At 41.1% G+C, this 22,313-nt stretch overlaps 1 protein-coding gene across 1 annotated transcript in view; it reads right to left on the bottom strand.

The window, feature by feature from the left end:
• Positions 1 to 1,072: 1,072 nt before the first annotated feature.
• Positions 1,073 to 22,313, bottom strand: part of LOC122738416 (cytochrome c oxidase subunit 6B1-like) — a 40,660-nt gene continuing 19,419 nt past the window's right edge. The window contains exon 2 of the mRNA XM_043980463.1: positions 1,073 to 1,571. Coding sequence (XP_043836398.1) covers positions 1,223 to 1,571 — 349 coding nt within the window. The 3' untranslated portion in view covers positions 1,073 to 1,222. The remainder of the gene's footprint in view (positions 1,572 to 22,313) is intronic.

The raw sequence follows: 22,313 nt of genomic DNA, 5'->3' as shown, positions 1-22,313 counted from the left end.
TTTAATAAGAGCCTTCTGGAAACAGTCCCTAGTATTCCCCCACATTCTTTGTTGTGTAACACAAAGGAGTGACTTTCCCTTGTGGGTATTTCTGGCCAGGTACTAAGGGAGCATGGCTCCCAGGGAAGGCCAGAGATTAGATTATTTGGGTCAGGAAGGGGGCTGTGGCCCTCCATAAATCACACTATGTAAATGTCATCCTGTTGAGGGCCAGCACAACATTTAATTTTATGTGCTACTTCTGGAGACCAGGCCATGCCCAAGATGCCCATAAATTGCAGGCCACTCCTCACCTCTCCTCTAACCCTGAGTTTACCAACCTCTAAAGCATTTGTTATTAGTAGTGATGGAGTAAGGCAATATTTGACTCAGAGCTTTCCAACAAAGTAGAGAAAGACAAGCCCTACCCTTCAGGAATGCATGATTCATTCCATGGAACATGACCAGACAAACCCGAAAAAGAAGAAAGGGTTGGGTGGTAGAGACCTAGGAAGTAGAACAAATAAATGAGTAGTTTACCTATGACTTAAACATGCTCCACATTCTTGAACACCAGGAAGCAAGAGGGGCTAAGGTGTGACTGGGAAGTAACTTTAATTTTTTGGGGGGTGACCCTTTTTAAATTTTGCTACCTATGGCCTAATTTGTTTTAGCCCCAGTTTAATGCATTAATTTAAATGGGGATCTAAGAGTGTTTGCATTCAAATTTAAATTCTGATAGAATGTAAGCTTACTGAGGGGCAACTAGGTGGCACAGTGCCTAGTCTGAAGTCTGGAAGACTTCCTGAGTTCAAATATGGCCTCAGACACTTAACTAGCTGTTAGTCCCAGGGCAAGTCATTTTACCCTTTTTGCCTCAGTTTCCTCATCTGTAAAATGAGATGCAGAAGGAAATGGCAAACTACTCTGTTTCTCTGCCAAGAAAATCCAAAATGGGGTCACAAAAAGTCAGACATGACTAAACAACAACAAACTTACTGAGGACAGGATCCTCTTATTTATCTTTCTATCCTTTTCAAAGCATTACATATTTAATAAATGTTGGATGAATTGAATCTTTGAAATATACTTCTTTTTTTTCCGATTCCAATACAGTTTATTTTAAGATGATTCAGGTCTCCCAGTGCAAGGGCAGTCAAAGATCACATTCCTCCCACTCGGAAGGAAGAAGGGATCCAGCCCCAGGCATCAGGGTGGGGATTAGGGAGGAAGAGAAAGTGGCTCAGATCTTCCCAGGGAAGCTATCTTCTGCAATGCGATCATCCCAAGAATTCACCCAGGACGCTGGACAGAGGGACTTGTAGACACGCTTGTACCACTCGCAGACGGATGCGTCACCGCCTCTATCGTTCATGGCCTTCTCACAACGGTGAAAATCCAGGTAGTTCTGCCAGCAGTAGCGAGTCTGGTTCTGGTTAGGGAAGCGGCTGTCAAATGGCGCCGTGCGGTAGTTTTGGATCTTGGACTTGATGTCTTCAGATATGGTGGCTCCTGGACTGAGGTCGCCTCCGCCGCTGCCCTGTCGCTGTCTCTGCCGCTCCTCCGGACGTCGCAGACTCTGAAATACACTTCTAAAGCAAAGGGCAACAAGAACCCTATGAAGAATACCAAGGAATACTGGTCATCCATCCCTTTCATTCTGATTTAGTAAAGCCTTGATTAATCAGAATATTTAAGGAATGAGGGGGTCAGGGGAATGGGGTTTTCCAGCTATCTGAAAATTAAACAAACCCTTTTGGTTTCAACTCTTATTGGGGGAAATCTAAAATGTTTGTTATTCAGTTTACTGTCTTACTAAGTCAAGAAATAAGTCGTTTGCTGATTGAGAATCCTTGAAGATCTCAAGGTAACATTGTCTGAAGTATCCTTTTTTCTATTATACAGGATACCAGATCAAGGTTTCTTAACCTGGGCTCCAGGAACCCTCCTATGGATAGATATCAGGGAATAGATGAACTTAGATGGAGGAAAAGAAGGGCATCTTTATTTTCACTAACCTTTGATTTCCTTTATATTTTGGTATATTTATTTTGTGCATTTGAAGGACCCATAGGTTTCGCATTGCCGAAGGGATCCATGATACACAAAAGGTGTCAAGAACCCCTAGATGGAGATTTCTAAGATGGAGGACTTTTGTTTTATATTCAATGCCCCAAGCCATATCCCTAGAAGCCATTTTCTCAAATAATAAAATTCCTGTTATAAGGTCCATTTTTTTTCTTTTAGATTGGATCAAAAATTCCTTGAGGACAGGTACTGTGTCTTACACATCTTTTGTATCCCCTACAACATTCACTACAATACTTTACATAATAAACATTCGTTGAATGCATGAAAACCAACAAATTTCAGTTAGTTGAAGTTTTTCTTTTCTATTTTTTTTTCAGGGCAATGAGGATTAAGTGACTTGCCTGGGGTCACACAGCTAGTGCCAAGTGTCTGAGGCTGAATTTGAACTCAGGTTCTTCTGAATCCAAGGCCAGTGCTTTATCCACTGCTCCACTTACCTGCCCCCTAGTTGAAGTTTTAATAAATATCAATGAGCTGGGTTGGAGAAAGAAAGTGGAAAGGTAATGTATGGGCCCAAAGCACCCCAGAAGTTCTCTGGAGCACATCAAAGAACCTTCTCCTTGAGAAACTAATCCAAAGGACAGACGCTTAAAGAGACAAGTGGAACCAGGTCAAACTGAGCTAGCTTCTGGACCTCCACCCTTCATTCTAGTCTCCCTCAACCCTAGGGAGATAAGATTAGGTGTGTCCTGAGGAGATGGCTTGAGAGATCTTTAGCCACCCCTCACCCAACTCCTCCAGCCACCACCTGTGGGGGATGGTCCTCCCTCACTAAGAGAACTTTCCACAGTCAGATGGTCACCCCCATCAGTCCTCTATAAAAGGACCTGCCTGTCTCCTGCTTGAGGAGATTGGTATCTCAGAGCCATGCTCTGTGCCATGCCTTTCTCCCCATGAAAAGTCCAAAGATTTCTCTCATGGTTTCCCTTCCCTTCCCCTGCCCCTGAATAATATCTTATTCTATTGACCCTGAAGAGGAATTCCTATGGACCCCAAACTCCTTACCCCTTTCCCAAACCCCCTACCCCATTTTCCACACACCAGGTAGTGAATAAAATGTGACCCAGCAGGTACAAACTTAGAAAAAGTTTGCCATCCTTCCCTGACCACTCCCAAGTCCTTGGGATCTCTCATGACACTAATTGTCTGTGCCACTTTTGGGCTCTTAGCACATACAGCCTTATATTGGGAATTATCTTTTCATATGCAAATTTCATCAGAGTGTAACCTTAAGATGACACCTGTGTATCACATAGTACAATGTCTCACACATTCTAGGTGCTTGATAAATATCAATTAAACAAGAAATTACTGGCCCAAAAAGTCATTTGGGGGGTGGGTGGGAGAAGTAGAGTTTGGTGTGTTTGCTTGTTTACTTGTTTTAAGACTGAGTTTCCTATCCTGACTAGTCTAGAAGTGCAAGGGCTACTCAATAAGGCTAATTCCCCCATTCATTGGCTAAGCAATTTTAACCTTGTTCTACACTCCTCCTTGGGTAGTCTGATGCCCACTGCCCCCATCCCTAATCCTATGCCTCACCAGACTTAGTCTGGACCCTTTATTGGCATAACCACTATAACTCAGAAAGTCTGGATCCATCCACCTCAGCCTCCCTATGACCTAGCTCACTCTTGAAAAGTTAGTATAGTAAGGATTTGAAATTATAGGGAAGGAAGATGGGATGTATATTGTTTCAGTTGCAGAAATAAAGTAAGATAATTATTTTCTTTCTTTCTTTCTTTCTTTCTTTCTTTCTTTCTTTCTTTCTTTCTTTCTTTCTTTCGTGAGGCAATTGGGGTTAAGTGACTTGCCCAGAGTCACACAGCTAGTGTTAAATGTCTGAGGTCGGATTTGAACTCAGATCCTCCTGAATCCAGGGCCAGTGCTCTATCCACTGTGCCACCTAGCTGCCCCAAGATAGTTCATTTCAACAAGGATGGCCCAATGGAAAGAACACAAGATGTGTGGTCCAATAATCCAGCTTCAAATCCCATCTCTACCACTTACTATCTCTGGGACATCTGAAAAATTACTTCCCCTCCCTTAGTTTTCTCAAGTGTAAAATGGAAGAGTAGGAAAGCCAAGGTTATAGACTAGGTGATCTTTAAAGTCCTTTCTGAGAACTGATTCCCCACCCAATCCCCTCGTTCCCAGACAACTGAATTGTCTGGGGTTAACCAGTCTTTGTCATTTCCAGACTTTTGATGGATTTATGGACCTTCCCCCAAGCAACTTATCCCCTCCCAAAGTCTCCCCACCTTACTCCCCAGACTTTATGCTATTATATAAAAAGGGTCCACCTACATTAAGTAATGTCTATTTAGAGTTAGTAGCTACTTAATTTAGGAGCAGTTATACTGTTTCTTTTGTTAAAGGTTCATTTACATTAAGTAGTTGTACATGACTCTGGAGCAAATCTTTTGGCTCTCTTCTGTTCTGTTACCCCATAAAAACCCTGTCCTCTGTTCCCATCTTTGGGTATTCCTAGCTTCCGAGCTTTGTGATACCAAGAGCTATAGTTCCTCTGCCCCAGTTGAAGACCTTATTTCTTCTATATTGATGGTTTCCTTAATTTCCAGGTTAACATTTCCAACCCTAAAATCCCTTTCGTTTCATTATTTACTGAGCACTTACCAATGCCCCTGGCATTTTTCTAGGTGCTATGAAGGACAAAGAAGAAAAGAAGCTTACAGTCTCATCGAAAACTCAAGCTGCACACTCAGTTCAAGTCAAGAAGCATTAACTGCCTACAAAATGCTAGGCAAAGTGTTCTTTGTTGGTTGGTTTGTTGGTGGATTGATTGTTGTCCTTTGTCTCATGAAATCACTGTTAGAGTCAAGTTACAGGGTGTCTGACTAACTGATCAGACCAATCAATACCAGCTCAGAATACTAGTTACTGCATGATTAAATGCCATTGCTGGAAATTGCCAGTATTGCTACATTATATCCTTTTGTTATGGGCCCAGGCCACCCCAGAAGTTTTCCAGGAAGATCAAGGAAATTTCTCCTTGAGAAATTAAACCAAAGGACAGACACACCTAAAGAGATAAGTGGCAGCGGATCGTTGGGACTGAGCTAGCTCTGAGACCACCGCCCTTCACACCAGTCTCTTCCAACCCTGGGGAGATAAGATTAGGTGTGGCTGCTGCCTTTGTGGCCTGAGGAGGAGAGAGATGGCTTGAGAGATCCACTCACTCAATTCCCCCAGACACCACCAGTAGATGATCACCTCATCGGACCACCATTAGAACTCTATAAGTATCGGGGCAGCTAGGTGGAGCAGTGGATAAAGCACTGGCCCTGGATTCAGGAGTACCTGAGTTCAAATATGAGCTCAGACACTTGACACTTACTAGCTGTGTGACCCTGGGCAAGTCATTTAACCCCCATTGCCCCGCAAAAAAAAAGAACTCTATAAGTATCTATCTTCCTGTCTCCTGTTCGTGGAGATAGGTATCTCAGCCACACCTCTGTGCCATGCCTTTTTCCCATGAGAAGCAGTTCGAAGAATTCTCTTGGTTTCCCTTCCCTAGCCCCTAAATAAACTATTATCTTATTCTATTGGATTTGTGTGCAAGAGGGTATAATTCTTTAAAAAGGAATTCCTAAGGACCCTGTTAACCTAGAAATTAAGGAAACAATCTATATAGGAGAAATAAGGTCTTTAATCAGGGCAGAGGAACTATAGCTCTTGGTATCACAAATCTCGGAAGCTAGGAATACCCAAAGATGGGAACAGAGGACAGGGTTTTTATGAGGTAACAGAAGAGAACCAAAAGATTGCTCTAGAGTCACGTACAACTACTTAATGTAAATAAACCTTTAACAAAAGAAACAATAGAACTGCTCCTAAGTTAAGTATAGGAGCTACAAACTCTATCTAGCCAATCTTTTTTTGGTGGAGATACTAATTCTAAATAGAAACTACTTAATGTAGGCGGACCCTTTTTACATAATAACAAAGTCCAGGGAATAAAGCGGGGATCATTTTGCTTGGGGGAAGGTCCATAAGTGGATCAAAAGTCTGGAATTGACAAAAGATTGGTTAGCCCCAGGCAATTCATTTGTCTGGGAGAGGGGAGTGGGTGGGGATCAGTCAGTTCTCTGTAAATTTGTAGTTATCATGCCAACCCCTATCCCTGCCCCAAACCCCCACCTATTTCCCCATAACACTTTCCCGGTTAAGAACAAGAAAGATCACTGTAGGTGAGAGTGGTTACTGAAGAGTTAGCCTCTTTATGGAAGAAGCGGAATTTTTGAGGCACAGATAGTATTTGGTGGTGAGAAGAAAGAATAGCAAGGCCAAGGTCAAAAACCAAGTTTCCAGGATGGCAGCCATGGAACCAGGAAGTAACTTAGAAGATAATTCCCAAGACTCAGAGGAATTAGTTTATAACTACCCTACAGAGAAACCAAACCTACTGGGAAAGCTCTGTAAATTCACCCAAGAGATTAGAACAGTGGCACTGCTATCTGATGGGGACACAAATTTCTGGGGAAACGAAGGCTCAGAGATTAATACACATTCTTTAAAGCCTAGAAGGACAATCCCAGAAAAGTGCTAACCCGGGAAATCCAGAAGATTCTAGATAAAAGTGCTCAGAAGAATGCAAACTCCTCCCAAGAGCTCTGCTAATCAACTGAACCTCAGCCTGTTTTACCCACTAATCCAGTGATGATACCTGCCTGTGACTAATCTTGTCCCATACCCCACCCTACACCATCCCCGCCTATGCTCATATCTAGTTCTTAGTTCTTAGAACCTTGGACAAGTCACTTAATCTCTGTCTGGAGTCTGGAAGACCCGATTTCAAATCCAGTCTCAGATACTTACCAGCTGTGTAACCCTAGGCAAGTCATTTAACCTTTAGGGTAGCTAGCTGGCATAGTGGACAGAGTGCTGAGCCTGAACTCAGGAAGACTCATCTTTCTGAGTTCAAATCTGGCCTCGGATATTTATTAATTGTGTAACCCTGGACAAGTCAGTTAACCCTGTTTGCCTCAGTTCCTCATCTATAAAATGGAGAAGGAAATGGCAAACCATTCCAGTATCTTTGCCAAGAAAACCCCAAATGGGCTCATGAAGAGTTGGTCACTACTGAAAAACAAGAAGTCTGTAGTTCAATTCTGCCTGGGATTTTTTTTTTGCAGGGCAGTGAGGGTTAAGTGACTTGCCCAGGGTCACACAGCTAGTGTCAAGTGTCTGAGGCTGGATTTGAATTCAAGTCCTCCTGAATCCAAGGCCAGTGCTTTATCCACTGAGTCACCTAGCTGCCCCCTGCCTGGGATTTTAATGATCTCATCTTTACCCCATCTATCAGATCTCACACTTGACCCATACCATGTTCTTACTTTCTCTACACCTCAACTCCAATCTACCCAATAAGTTTCCTTCTCAACTCAAATCAGAGGATCATAGAAATGTTGGTTAGCAGGGACTTTAGTCTAATCCCTTCACTTTAAAGGCAAAGGCAAAGAAAGTTAGTCCTAGAGGGGAAAAAGTGATCAGATAAAGAAATTTCAAAGTTCATGAACTTGCAAGTGGAACACTTGTGTGTCATAGCAAGATCAAGGGTATGGCCATCTTTGTGTATAACCTCGTTAGGAAGGAAGAGTTGGGATTAAGAAACTGGGAGGTCAAGGTGGTTGAGGGAGTATCAATATATAGGTTGAAGTCTCCTAACATGAGGACAGGGAAGCTAGGTCACACAATGGATGGAGCACTGCCTGGAGTCAGTAAGAACCAAGTTCAAATCTGACCTCAGACACTTTTTAGCTATGTGACCCTGAACAATTCATTTAATGCCTGCCTACATAAAACTGGAGAAGGAAATGGCAAACCACTGTAATATCTGTGCCAAGAACATCCCATGGACAGTTGGTCCACAGAGTCATAAAGAGTTAGACACGGCTGAACAATAAATATGATGACAAGAGTTGGAGAAGAGAGAAAAACTGTGAGCCAAGCACTTTAAGTACATTGAAGAAAGTAGAATGCCTGGGAGCTCAGAAGAAAATAGCTATCAGAATCCTGAATGGGTAGTAAATATGAAAAGTGACTATCTTTAGTCTTCTTATTTTTCCTCTCTACATTCCCTCCCTTGAAAATCTCATTCATTCTTTTTTTTTCTTTGAGGCAATTAGAGTTAAGTGACTTCCCTAGGGTCACACAGATAATAAGTGTCTGAGGCCAGATTTGAACTCAGGTCCTCTTGACTCCAAGGTTGGTGCTCTATCTGCCGCCCCACCAAGCTGCCCTATCATTTACTCTTACAGTTTAAAATGCCACCTCTCTACAGATGATTCTCGAATCTCTGTCTCTAGCCCAGACATGGTTCCAGGCCTACATCTCCAACTGCCTCCAGAACTTCCCCACCTGTATGTTTCACTGGCACCTATAACTTAGCATGTCTAATACCAAGCTTATCTTTTCCCCTAAACATGTTCCTCTTTTTGACTTTACATCTATCTATGGTATCGCTATTCACCCAGGCTCTCATGTTCAAAATGTTGGGGTTTTCTTTGTCTCTTCTCTCTCCTTCCCTAGTCACATCTAACTCTCTCTTAATCAATTTCAACTCTGTAACACCTCTCATTTCTATTTCTTATCTACATTCAGTACCTCCACCCTACTATAGGTGTCAGGGTATGCCAGGTTCTGATATCTAGGAAGGTGAAGGTAGAGGAGGCATAGACATTAAATGTAAAAGCTGAATGCCTTTCAGATACCAAGAAAACATTCTAAACCTAGATAGGATTCTGAGACTTGAATAGTAAAATTGTATATGGGGGGCAGGTAGGTGGCGCAATGGATAGAGCACCGGTCCTGCAGTCAGGAGGACCTGAGTTCAAATATGGCCTCAGACACTTAACACTTGCTAGCTGTGTGACCCTGGGCAAGTCACTTAACCCCAGTTGCCTCACCAAAAACAAAAACAAAAACAAAAAAAATTGTATATGAAAAGCCAGGGACAGCTAGGTAGCACAATGGATAAAGCACTGGCCCTGGATTCAGGAGGACCTGAGTTCAAATCACCTGACACTTACTAGCTGTGTGATCCTGGGCAAGTCACTTAACCCTCATTGCCTAGTTCCCTCCCCCCTCAATAAAAACCCAGGGAGACAAAAAATTTGCCTAAGGGCTAAATAGCCACTTTAATAACTTTGTCCTCATCCACTCATCTGCAAAATAAGACCCAACTAGGGTCCAGGTAGGTACACCAGACTGTGTCAACTTAAGATGGGGTCCTTTCTTGAAGAGAGCCTTCTGATAACTGTGAGAAAATAACAGGAGTTTGGGGACTCCCAGAGACCCTCGATGAGGGAGCCTGGTCTGACCTTCCTTTTTTTTGTTTTGTTTTGTTTTGTTTTGGTTTTCTGCAGGGCAATGAGGGTTAAGTGACTTGCCCAAGGTCACACAGCTAGTAAGTGTCAAGTGTCTGAGGCTGGATTTGAACTCAGTTCCTCCTGAATCCAAGGCCAGCTTCATCCACTGCGCCACCTAGCTGCCCCTGGCCTGACCTGATCTTTCTTAAGGCCAGCCCAGAGTCAGGAAGTTACCTAACTCAAAACCACACCCACTTGAAAGCCTTGTTCCCACCAGAGGACCTGTTCTCTGGGCTCTGATATCAGCACTACTGCACCGAACCACCCTCAAATCCAGTGAACCAATAGATTTGAATGATGCTAACCAATTAGCTTTAAGCAGTGTATAAGGGTAGGCTCTGCCCCTTCCCTCAGAGAACTTACTCTCACTGAACTCTCTCCTGGGGACTGGGAACTTGGTGAGAGCAGATGCAGCCCACTAGGGTTCCCCATTTTCTCTTTTCTCTCCTCTTTCCTAGTTAGGCTTTCCTATCTTTCAGAGCTATGTACACTCTCTTTACTATTATTTAATATGCTTTAATAAATGCTTAATGCCCAAACGGGTGTAGTAGCCTCTAATTTCTAAGTAACAAATATATGATAAATCCCAGTTAAATTCCCTAACACTTGGGACAAAAATAAGGTGACCACACAAAGTTTTACTTGCTACAGAACTCAGGTTTGTCCATAAAGAAAGACTAGACTTGAGTCTCCACTTGCAGGTGACAAACCCTTCTCTGAAGGAGTCATAGAGGAGAGTATTTCCACACTTAGGCTAAAGATCATTGCCCTTATTGAAAGGGCATTGTAATACTCCACCTGGAAAAAGAGCTGCAATGCTTTGGTAAGCCAGAGGCTGAAAATGTGATAAAAACTGCAGCTGCCCATCAAAAAATGAGGCCAGGGTATCCAGCAGATCATTGCATCCAGCAGACACCATGTTCTGTGAAAAGACTAGCAGTATTTTCTTTTCTTTTTTTTTTTGTACTTAATAGTATCTTTTTCCAATTACATGTAAAGATAGTTTTCAACATTCATTTTTATAAGATTTTGAGTTCTAAATTTTTCTCCCTCCCTTTCCTCCTTTCCCTCCCCAAAAGAGCAAGCAATCTGATATAGGTTATACATGTACAATCATGTTAAACATATTTCCACATTAGTCATGTTGTGAAAGAAGAATCAGAAAAAAAGGGAAAAACTACAAGAAAGAAAAAGCAAAAGAAAAGTGAAAATAGTATGCTTCAATCTGCATTCAGACTTTATAGTTCTTTTTCTGGATGTGGAGAGCATTTCCCATCAAGAATCTTTTGGAATTGTCTTAGATCATTGTATTGCTGAGAAGAGTTAAGTCTATCATTGTTGATTGATCATAACACAATGCTGCTGTGTACAATGTTCTCCTGGTTCTGCTCACTTAGCATCAGTTCATGTAAGTCTTTCCAGGTTTTTCTGAAATCTGCCTGCTCATCATTTCCTAATTTCTTATAACACAAAGTATTCCATTACACTCATATAACACAACTTGTTCAGCCATTCCCCAATTGATGGGCATCCCCTCAATTTCCAATTCCTTGCCACCACAAAAAGAGAAGCTATAAATATTTTTGTACATTTCAGTCCTTTTCCCTTTTTTATGATCTCTTAGGGATATAGACCTAGTAGTGTTATTGCTGGATCAAAAGAGTATGTACAGTTTTATAGCCCTTTGGAGATAGTTACAAATTGTTCTCCAGAGCGGTTGGATCAGTTCACAACTCCACCAACAATGCATTGATGTTCCAATTTTCCCATATCTTCTCCAACATTTATAATTTTCCTTTTCTGTCATATTAGCTAATCTGATAGATGTGAGGTGGTATCTCAGAGTTGTTTTAATTTACATTTCTCTAATCAATAGTGAGTTAGAGCATTTTTTTCATTTGACTAGATAGCTTTAATTTCTTCATCTGAAAACTGCCTATTCGTATCCTTTGACCATTTATCAATTGGGGAATGATATATTATTATAGATTTGATTCAGTTCAGTATTTGACAAATGAGGCCTTTATCAGAAACACTGGCTGTAAAAGTTGTTTCCCAGCTTTCTGCTTTCCTTCTCATCTTGGTTGCATTGGTTTTGTTTGTACAAAAAAAAAAAACCAACCCTAATTTAATGTAATCAAAATGATCCATTTTGTATTTCATAATGTTCCTTATTTCTTGTTTGGTTATAAATTCTTCCCTTCATAGATCTGACAGATAAACTATTCCCTACTCTCCTAATTTGCTTATGGCATCACCCTTTATGTCTAAATCATATCCCTATTTTGACCTTATCTTGGTATAAGGTATGAGATGTTGGTCTATGCCTAGTTTCTGCCATACAATTTCCCAGTTTTTCCAGCAGTTTTTGTAAAATAGTGAGTTCTTATCCCAGAGGCTGGAATCTTTGGGTTTATCAAACCCTAGATTACTATAGTCATTACTACTGTGTCTTGTGTACCTAACATATTCCACTAATCCACCACTCTATTTCTTAGCCAATACCAAATATAGCAGTTTTTTCAATGTGTAGATTGTTTTTGATAATTGTTTTTTTTCTCTTCTTCCTTTTTTATTCTTCAAAAGTTTTTCTAAAATGGGATAACTCTCTGGAAGGGGCAGGGGAAAAGATAAAAAGGAGAAATTTTTTTAAATATAAAAACAAAAGATGCCAATAATAATTTATTGGAAAAAGTAAAAGTCTAGTGGTGATTGAGCAATGGTGTGGTAGTCCAGGTTGACAGCTATAACCCAGCTATAGCCCAATTGCCAAATGACTTGCACATCCCAGCAGCAGCCAATACCACTTTGAAGCCCACACAGCAGTTAAGTGACCTTTTTAACCCAGCCCAAGAGAAGATTGATCCATTCATCTGAAACTCTGCACCCTGCAAGAAGTCAGCACAACCTAGTTGAAAGCAAATTATCTATCACTGAAACCATGTCTGGCAGGAGACTTCATGAAGACCCACTAGAGAAAGAAAAGGCATCAAAGTTTTATTCCATAGTTGTTGATTGTCTTGGCCACATATGTTCCCTACACATATATTTCAGTACCATTGTACTTGGTAGATAGTGCCCTACACCTGTAACTCACTTAACATTTTTATCTAGAAGTTGTACTTTTATATGCACATTTTTCCCCCACAGATTCTGTGTGTATTTGAGGGAGAATGCACAGAAGGTTTGGGGGAAAATATTCTTTAATTCTTGCTATGTCATTTGAATAAATGTCTTTGCTAAAAAGAAAAAAAATACTACTGAGTGATTATTAAAAGGAATTGCACTTGGTGAGGGCTCCTGAGCTATAGATTAGGATAGCCACCCCCAGAATTACCCTCTAGAACCTGAATTAGTATCTGTCCTTCTCAGGAGCCACGATGTACCAGTGCCAGATTGGGGAAATGAGAACAGAAAGAGTGTTAAACAAGCCTTAATTATCAATTGCCTAAACTACTGTACAATTTCCTAAGGACATGAATCATCAGCCTTGAAGCAGGGTTGTCTCTCTCAGCTACCAGCTGTCCCTCCTGTTTTTCTCAGAGACCTTTGGAGAAGCAGCTTGGTCTAATCTATATCACCTGGCCTGCTGCCTTGGAAGAAGATGGTGAGCAGAAAAGCAAACAGAGGGTGAAAATGTACTTCAGGAGTCTCATCATCATCATAGCTAGCATTTTTAAAATAATAACAATAATTTTTATTTAAAGTTTTGAGTTCCAAATTCTATACCTCCTCCCCTCCCTCCCCACCCCCTTCCCTTAGGTGATAAGCAATCAGATAGAGATTATACACGTGCAATTATGTAAAGCATTGTCATATTAGTCATTTTGTATGAGAAGACTGGAATAAAAGGAAAAAAAATGAAAGAAAGTGAAAAATAGCATGCTTCGAGGGCAGCTAGATGGCACAGTGGATAAAGCACTGGCCCTGGATTCAGGAGGAGCTAAGTGCAAATCCGACCTCAGACACTTGACACTTACTAGCTGTGTGACCCTGGGCAAGTCACTTAACCCTCATTGCCCCGAAAAAAAAAATATTGCTGTCACTGCGCACACCATTCTCCTGGTTCTGCTCACTTCACTATACATCAGTTCATACAAGTCTTTCCAGGCCTTTCTGAAATCATCCTACTAGTCATTTCTTATAGCACAATAATACTCCATCACAATCATAAACCACAGCTTATTTAGCCATTCCCCAATTGATAGGCATTCCTTTGATTTCCAATTCTTAGCCACCACAAAAAGAGGTGTCACAGCTAGTATTGATATAGCATTTTATGGTTGGCAAATTGCTTTACAAAAATTATCTCATTTTATCCACACAACCACCTTGGGAGGTAGGTGCTATTATTATCCCTCTTTTGTAGAAGGGGAAACTGAGGCAAACAGAAGTTAAACTTTCCCAGGGTCACATAACCAGTAAGAACTGTCAGCCTGTATATGAATTTGGTCTTCCTGACTCCAGGTCCAATGCTATATGCACTTTGCCACCTAGCAGCCATATAATGTAGATAGTATATCTATAGTGCTTTAAAGTTTACAAAGTGCTTTACAAATGTTATCTTATCCTTACAACAACTCAAAAACAAAGAAAGACTCCCAAGAGAAGAATGCTTCTCAAAGAATTTGGGAGCCAATGCTGACCAAATTGGAAGCCCATTGTCTGGACCTTGGGAAAAGGAAGTCATAAATAGGAGGGATCCACCTTTACTTAGAGCACATTAGAAAAAAGCAGTTGGGGGGGTGCAGCTAGGTGGCACAGTGGATAAAGTACTGGCCTTGGATTCAGGAGGACCTGAGTTCAAATCCCAGTTCAGACACTTGACACTTACTAGCTGGGTGACCCTGGGCAAGTTGCCCCACCAAAAAAAAAAAAAGCAGTTCCCACAGCCCCCTAAAGAGGTATTTTGTGTTGAAGGGGACATAGATGAATAGACTTAAAACAGGCATTCTGGGACATTCTGACCCTGCACTTGAAAGAACTCAGAAAGTGCTTCAGAGACAGCTAGGTGGTGCAGTGGATAAAACACTGTTCCTGGATTCAGAAGGACCTGAGTTCAAATCCCAGCTCAGACACTTGACACTAGCTGTGTGACCCTGGGAACCTTCATTACCCTGCAAAAAAAAAAAGAAAGAAAGAAAGAAAGAAATTGCTTCAATACTATTAGAGTATTCCTGGTGATTAATCCAAATCCAATAAACGTGAAGCAGCTACTATGGGCCAGGCAGTGTGCTAAGTATGAGGATACAATTAATAAAAAACAAAGACAGTCCCTGCCCTCAAGGATTTACAATCCAGTGGGGGAGATAACACACAAAAGTAGGAAAGGGAGTGAGTGGCACCAAGGTACAGGCCTTGTTCTGTGGAGTTGATGCCAGGTAGGGCAACAGATGTGCTATATATGCACTTTAAAATACATTGTTGGGGGGAGGGGGTGGAGAAGAGAATGCTGTATTTCCATGGCATATTTATTCCTTTTTATAGGACCTGAGACAGCATTTTACTATTTTAAATTATTTTGAAGATTTTACCTCACACGTCATTGAACAGCAATCAAGGGATACCAGGGAGACATATGTCACCTGTGGAAATTTATTTTGATTTGGGGACCCTACCTTTGGGCTGAGATAGAAAGCCTTAGGCCCTCAGGGTCTCTTCTGTTTGGGAGGTGCTGGTGCCCGTCCCCCTCTGCTTCAGCTGAGCCAAAAAGTCCCGTGGGCTGTCCAAGATGCCAGGTCAGACAGCTGGGGGAAAAGGCCCCCCCCCCCAACCTGAGCGGAGCTATCCGAGAGATCCCGGACTCGTTTAGGCCGGGCCCTGGCGTAGCCTGTGCTGAGGCACAGGATGCTTGAGCATCCCCCCAGCCCCAGCCGCAGCCCTGACTGGCGGATTGGCTTGGTGTGTGGGTGCAAAAAGCCCCAAGATTTGAGTGGAGGTAGGAAAGATATATAGAGACCTAGGGGTTAGACTCAGGGAGGCTGAGAAGAGGACTGGAGGCTGGCTGACAAGATTATAGGGCGTCAGACAAGAGATGGGGGCTACAAGGATGGACACAGGAGAAGGCTAAAGGACTAGGAGCAGAGAAAAGAGAGGATGAAGGGCAGGCTGACAGAGCAGACAGACAGAAGGTTGGTGAGAGAAACACAGGGGTTCAGCGGTGGCAGTAAGGAAAGGAAAGTTAGAAGCAGGGGGATTTACAAAGTGAAAGGGGCTCAGAGTTAGAATAAAGGACCTGAGTGCCCTAAGGCAAGAGGCGCCTAAGGCCCTTATTGTATTAAAAAAGTTCCAGGGGCAGCAGGTGGAAGCACCAGGAAGGCAGTCAGGTTGTATATTTTATTTCCCTGTATTCTTAATTTTAAATTGTATCTCATAAATAAACTCTGCTTTGATTATTTAGTTAAGAGGCTTCTTAATCCTGTGCTTATTAATTTGGGGAGTGGAGGAGTATGGTGGAACTTTATAAATGGCCCATATTAAATTAATAGCAATCAGATAGCCAGTGAGTCAAAAGTCCCCAGATTAGTCCTCCAGTCAGATTAGCCGCCAAATTAGGCCCAGCTAGTTAGCTAAAATATTTCTACACACCTAAGGAAAGGGTTCTTCACCTGGAGTCAGGAACTTGGTTTTGTTTCTGTTTTTTAATATTTTGATAACTGATTTCCTTTGCAATCCTGTGTATTTTGTTTTATGTGTTTCAAAAGCAGACTGCTCAGAAGGCCTGGCATTGGTATATGGTGTGAGATGTTGGTCTATGCCTAGTTTCTGCCATAATATTTCCCAGTTTTCCCAGTAGTTTTTGTCAGATAGTGAGTTCTTATCCCAGAGACTGGAGTCTTTGGGTTTATCAAACATGAGATTGCTATATTCATTCACTACTGTGTTTTGTGTGCCTAATCTGTTCCACTGATCCACCTATTGCTTGGCCAGGACTAAATAGTTTTGATGGTTACCACTTTATAGTATAGTTTTAGATCTGGTACAGTTAGGCCACCTTGTTTTGCATTTTTTTTTCCATTAATTCCTTTGATATTCTTCACCTTCTGTTCTTCCAGATTGTGAGGGGAAAATCCATCCTCTTCTCAATAATTCTCAGGAACTTAGCAGTGAAGTGACAAAGGCTTTATTTTCTTCTCCTGAGAAGGAGGCACCCTAGTGTGCAGCTAGTGGGTGCCCAGAAAGGGGGCTCGCAGGCCCTGTTTTATACCCTAGTCCCTAACTTGAATGGACCCTCCCCTTTTTCAACACTGGTGGGGTTACAATCTACACACAAAAACTAGCTAATCGGAATGCAGTGTTTCCACCCCTCTTCCTTGTATGGGCATAACTCAGGAGTGGACCTTATACTTCCTTATATGGACACAACTCTGGAGTGGACCTTATTGAGACCAGGGCTTCTTGAACCATGTGACCTTGCTACCTGAGGGGGAGGAGGGGATCTGAGACCTTTGTCCTATAAACAGGTCAGGGGGAGTATGACTGACTGTTATATCCACATTGAGAGGAGACAACTACCCATTTCTCACACAGATGAATTTTGTTATTATTTTGTCTAGCTCTATAAAATATATTCTTTTTTGTCGAGGCAATTGGGGTTAAGTGACTTGCCCAGGGTTACACAGCTGGTAAGTGTTAAATGTCTGATGCTGGATTTGAACTCAGGTCCTCCTGACTCCAGGGCTGGTGCTCTATCCACTGACCTACCTAGCTGCCCCTCTATAAAATATTTTTAATAGGTTGATTGGTATATTACTCAATAAGTAAATTCATTTGGGTAGAATTTTAGTTTTTATTATATTAACTTAGTCTACCCATGAGCAATTGATATTTTTCCATTTGTTTAGATCTGACTTTATTTGTGTGAAGTGTTTTGTTATTGTATTCATATAGTTTCTGGGTTTACCTTGGCAGATAGACTCCCAAATATTTTATAGTGTTTACAGTTATTTCAAATGGAATTTCTCTTTCTATCTATTGCTGCTGGGCTTTGTGGTAAAGTAAGGTAAGGTAAGGTAAGGCAAGACTTGCCATTGTCATGAAGTATGTCTTTTACAGGATCCAAATTAAAAAAAGAGTTCCCTGTTGATGACAAGGCTCTACAAAAGCTCCACAGTATAATAAATGACATTGTCCTCATCATGGATTCCAGAGACTCCTCATGGAAATTCTTAATAATTCAAAAGAAATTTTACTATCTACACTGGAAAACCAAAGTGGATAAAATATATAAATAAATATAATAAAATAAATAAAAATAAAAAGTGTTGTTGCCCAGATTATGAGGACATACACTGTGACAACCAATTTAATTATTCCATTGAAAGAAGGAGGAAAAAAGCATCATACTGGATAGAGAAAGCTGGCCTCAGAGCCAGGAAGCCCAGGGTTCAGATCTTGCCTCTTACACATGCTGGCTGTATGATGATGGACAAGGCAATTAACCCCTTGGTAACTCAGGCAAAGCTTTAAAGTTGCAGTTTAGTTATATATCTGCATTAGTAGAGTTTTCTCAGAAATATTCTCCCACAACATGATATTATGCATCTGAAATGAGTCAGATGAAGCCAAGTGACAAGATGTATCACATTTGGACCTTCCCCACCAAGGTTACCTTCCTTGTATTTTGTTTATATAGGTCTTCTTTATACCTACAAAGATGCATGCTGGATTCCCCCACTAGAATATAAACTCCTTAAGGGCAGTAATGGTTTCACATTTGTCCTTGTAAACAGAGCACAGTGCCTGGCATATATTAAGTCCTTAATAAATTCTTGTTGATTTATTAATTGGGCAATTACACAATACTTTCAATGAGAATCTTAGTGATGCAAAAAATCTCTCTGCAACCCCAATCATCTGCCAATGATGCAGATAGCATCATTGCCTGAGACTTATAGTACACTGTGATCTCAGAAAAATCAACATTGTAGATGGCTTAAAGAGCATTGGAATGATTTATAGCTACCATAAGCAGAATGTATATTATCAAAGATAATTTGAATAGAAATGATGTAAAAGATGCTAAAAGTAGACATGTAAACCTAGAAAAAAGAATTGAACTAGTCATGTAGCAAAAATGAGAGAAAATTGGTGGACAACACACGCACTACAATGTTACCCTCGAGATGTTAAAAAGAAGTGGAGGGGGGAACAGCTAGGTGCCACAGTGGATAGAGCACCAGCCCTGGATTCAGGAGTAGCTGAGTTCAAATCTGGCCTCAGACACTCAACACTTACTAGCTATGTGACCCTGGGCAAGTCACTTAACCCCAATTGCTTCACCAAAAAAAAAAAAAAAGAAGTGGAGGAAGGCCTTCAATGCATTGCCTGGATCCTCTTTGAAGGAATTATGGAAAACTGGATGGAAATTGCACAGAATGGGAAGCCAATGAAGGGTTGCAATTTACACAAGTGAAAGATGTGCTCCTATAGACAAAATCACAGATTCTCGAAGTACATAAGTAAACAATAACAGAAGTTTATATTTTTGTGTCCTTTCTTTTTGACATTTTGTTTATGAATGGTCATGTCTATGGGTTATATAATTATAAGTCCTTGGTCAAGAATAAAACCCCTATGTTATGTCTGTGTGAATAAATATGATTCACTCTATACTGACCCACTTCATAAGGCTGATTTCAAGAATGCATTTTGGCCTGAAATGCAGAAACCGTTTTGTTCTTTAATTGGGTATGCTCATAAATGTTTAATAACTGTGACTTTCTAGCGGGAAAAAAAAAGCAAGTGTGACATACTTTTAGGTATAAACGGCATTATTAACATGTCCTTCATCACTTTCTTAAGTCTAAACAATCAATAAAACAATAAATCAAGCCCTGATTTGTAGGGTTTGCCAATTTCCAAAGTATAAATGGTCACACTGAAGTATTTAACAATCCAGGTCTCTCTCAACCTGTTATTAAGTGGTTGCAGTGTTCCTTTGCATATGTCTTCTCTCTCCAACTGTCTTGTAATCTACTGGATTGCAAGGAAGACCTCCTGGAGGAAGTCACATTTGATCCAGACTTTAAAAAGTGGGGAGACTTCCATGTGTGGGGGCTGAGGGAAAGTAGTAGTAGGGAAAGATAAGAATGTGGGAGGGGGAAGGAAGGAAGGAAATTCCACGAATAGGTCACAGTATGAGGCAATCGGGGGACATTGAATAGTCTTATATGCTGGAGTACACATGAGAATGATGTGAAAAAGAACCTGAAAGGTCAATGATACCAGATTGTGGAAGGCTCTGAAAGCCAGATTAAGGAGTCTGAACTTTATTCAGTATCCAGCAAAGAATTTGGAGTATATATGGCCAGGATGTCCCAAAAATCTTAGTGCAGTTTGAACCTTAAAACTAAGCCTTTTGGACATTTTGTATGAGGAAGACAAATCTAGCGTCATATGGAGGATGGCTCAGCTTAGAGGAGAACACGGGAGAGGGAACAGAGAGGATTCCTGCAGTATGGTTGGAGGGTGATTACAGAGGTAGAATGGGCAGGAATTTTTTTTTTTTATTAAGGCAACTGGGGTTAAGTGACTTGCCCAGGGTCACACAGCTAGTAAGTGTTAAGTGTCTGAGGCTGGATTTGCACTCAGTTACTCCTGAATCCAGGGCTGCTGCTCTATCCACTGTACCATCTAGCTGCCCCCTGGGCAGGAATTTGTAATCAACTGGACATGAAAGGTAAGGAAAAGAGAAGGCTCAAAGCCCATACTGACTTTGAACACAACCATCCAACCAGGTCTTGTCTGTAGGTAATGTTTAGTCCCTTGCTCTATAGCAGTTAACAATACAATGGCAAGCCAAAGGAGGGATGATTTAAAGACAGACAACTGGAAACTTGACTACAAGATGACATATACATTATGTATGGAGCTTATTGGCCTGATTCTCCTATTGGTATTCATGGACATGGTAACAGTATTGGAAAGTGGACAAAGAAGGAGAAGGATTAGTAGGGCGTGGGAGGAGTAGGGGAATGACCCATTTTTAAATTTTCTTTCTCATCTCACAGAAATGATGAATCTCTAGCCCATAGGATGGATCTGGCCTGTGGATTGATTTCATTTGGAATACCAGGAGAATAATCCTTCCATCTTGTTTGGTAATTATTATCCCATTGATGACAGGGCTTCTGAAAGTTTAAGAATAACTAGAAATTGAAGAGCCAAAACTGTTGACTATTCAGTTTATTACCATTTCAGCTGCAGTGATCATATTGGGATGGGATCAGACCTGGGATTTCATTAGTACCAGAAATTCCCCATGAGGAAATTCCCTATGAGTGCTGCCACTTTCTCCACAATTTAAGAGTTTCAGAATTGCCTGGGGCATCGAGCTGTTAAGTGACTTGTGAAGGGTCACATAGCCAGCATGTATTAGAAGCAGCACTTGAGTTCAAAGTTTCCTGACTTTCTCTACACTATAACAACAACAACATTTGTGTAGCACTTTAAAGTTTACAAAGCACTTTAAGTATATTTATCTCATTTGATCCTCATGATAGCCCCATGAATTATATACTAATAACCCCCATTTTTACAGGTAAAGAAACTGAGTCAGACATAGGGTCACACAGCTAATGTCGAAGGAATGATGTATTTATTTAGTTAGTTAGTTTTCAGTGCAACAAACATGTATTTTATTTTTTCCAGTTATATGTAAGGGTAGTTTTCAACATTCATTTTCATAAGATTTAGTTCCAAATTTTTCTCCTTCCCTCCCTTTCCTCCCCACTTCACAAGACATCAACCAATCTTATATAGGTTATATATGTACAATTCACAAGTGCTCTTTTTTTTTCAGTTCTTTCTATGGGGGTGGATAGTATGCTTCATCATTAGTCCCTTAGGATCATTGTATTGCTGAGAGTAGTTGTCATTCACAATTGCTCATTGAATAATACTGCTGTCACTATGCACAATGTCCTCCCGGTTCTGCTCACTTCGCTATACATCAGTTCATATGAGTCTTTCCAGGTTTTTCTGGTATCATCCTGTTTGTCATTTCCTATAGCACAATACCATTCCATTACAATCATATACCACAGCCTCTTCAGTTATTCCTCAATTGATAGATAGTCCCTTGATTCCCAATTCTTAGCCATCACAAAGAATTGTTATAGGGACAGCTAGGTGGCAAGGTGGATAAAGCACCAACCTTGGATTCAGGAGGACCTCAGTTCAAATCCAGCCTCAGACACTTGACACTTATCAGCTGTGTGACCCCGGGCAAGTCACTTAACCTTCATTGCCCCACCCCACCCCCCAAAAGAAAAGAATTGTTATAAATTTTTTTTGTACAATCCCCCCCTTTTCTCTTTTTCACTATTACTATTCCCTTCCCCATGATATTTACTCTATTATCTATCTTCTTTCACCCTATCCCTCTTCAAAAAAAAAAAAAAAAGGGATTTGCTTCTATCTGTCCCCTTCCCCATCTGCCCTCCCTTCTTTTGCCCCTCTCCCTTTATCCCCTTCCCCTCCTATTTTCCTTCCAGGTTAGATAGATTACTCCACCCAATTGAGTATGTACTTTATTCCCTCCTTGAGCCAATTCTGATGAGTGTTAGACTCATTTACTGCCCAGATTAAATAGATTACTCTCCCCAATTGTGTGTGTGTGTGTGTGTGTGTGTGTGTGTGTGAATCTCTCCTTGAGGCAACTCTGATGAGAATCTATTCTGATGAGTGTAAAGTTAATTTACTGCCCTGCTCCTCCCCCATCTCTTCCCCCACTCCATAAACCCTTTCTGGTTTCTTTCATGTGGGATTTCACCCCATGCTACCTCTTCCCCTCACCCCTCAATTCTACCCTAAAGATATCATCATGGGGCAGCTAGGTGACAAAGTGAACAA

The sequence above is a fragment of the Dromiciops gliroides genome, chromosome 2, assembly GCF_019393635.1.
Source record: "Dromiciops gliroides isolate mDroGli1 chromosome 2, mDroGli1.pri, whole genome shotgun sequence".
In the NCBI taxonomy this organism is placed as follows: Eukaryota; Metazoa; Chordata; class Mammalia; order Microbiotheria; family Microbiotheriidae; genus Dromiciops; species Dromiciops gliroides.
The sequence above is the reverse complement of the archived record's forward strand: the minus strand, read 5'-3'. Positions and strand labels throughout refer to the sequence as shown.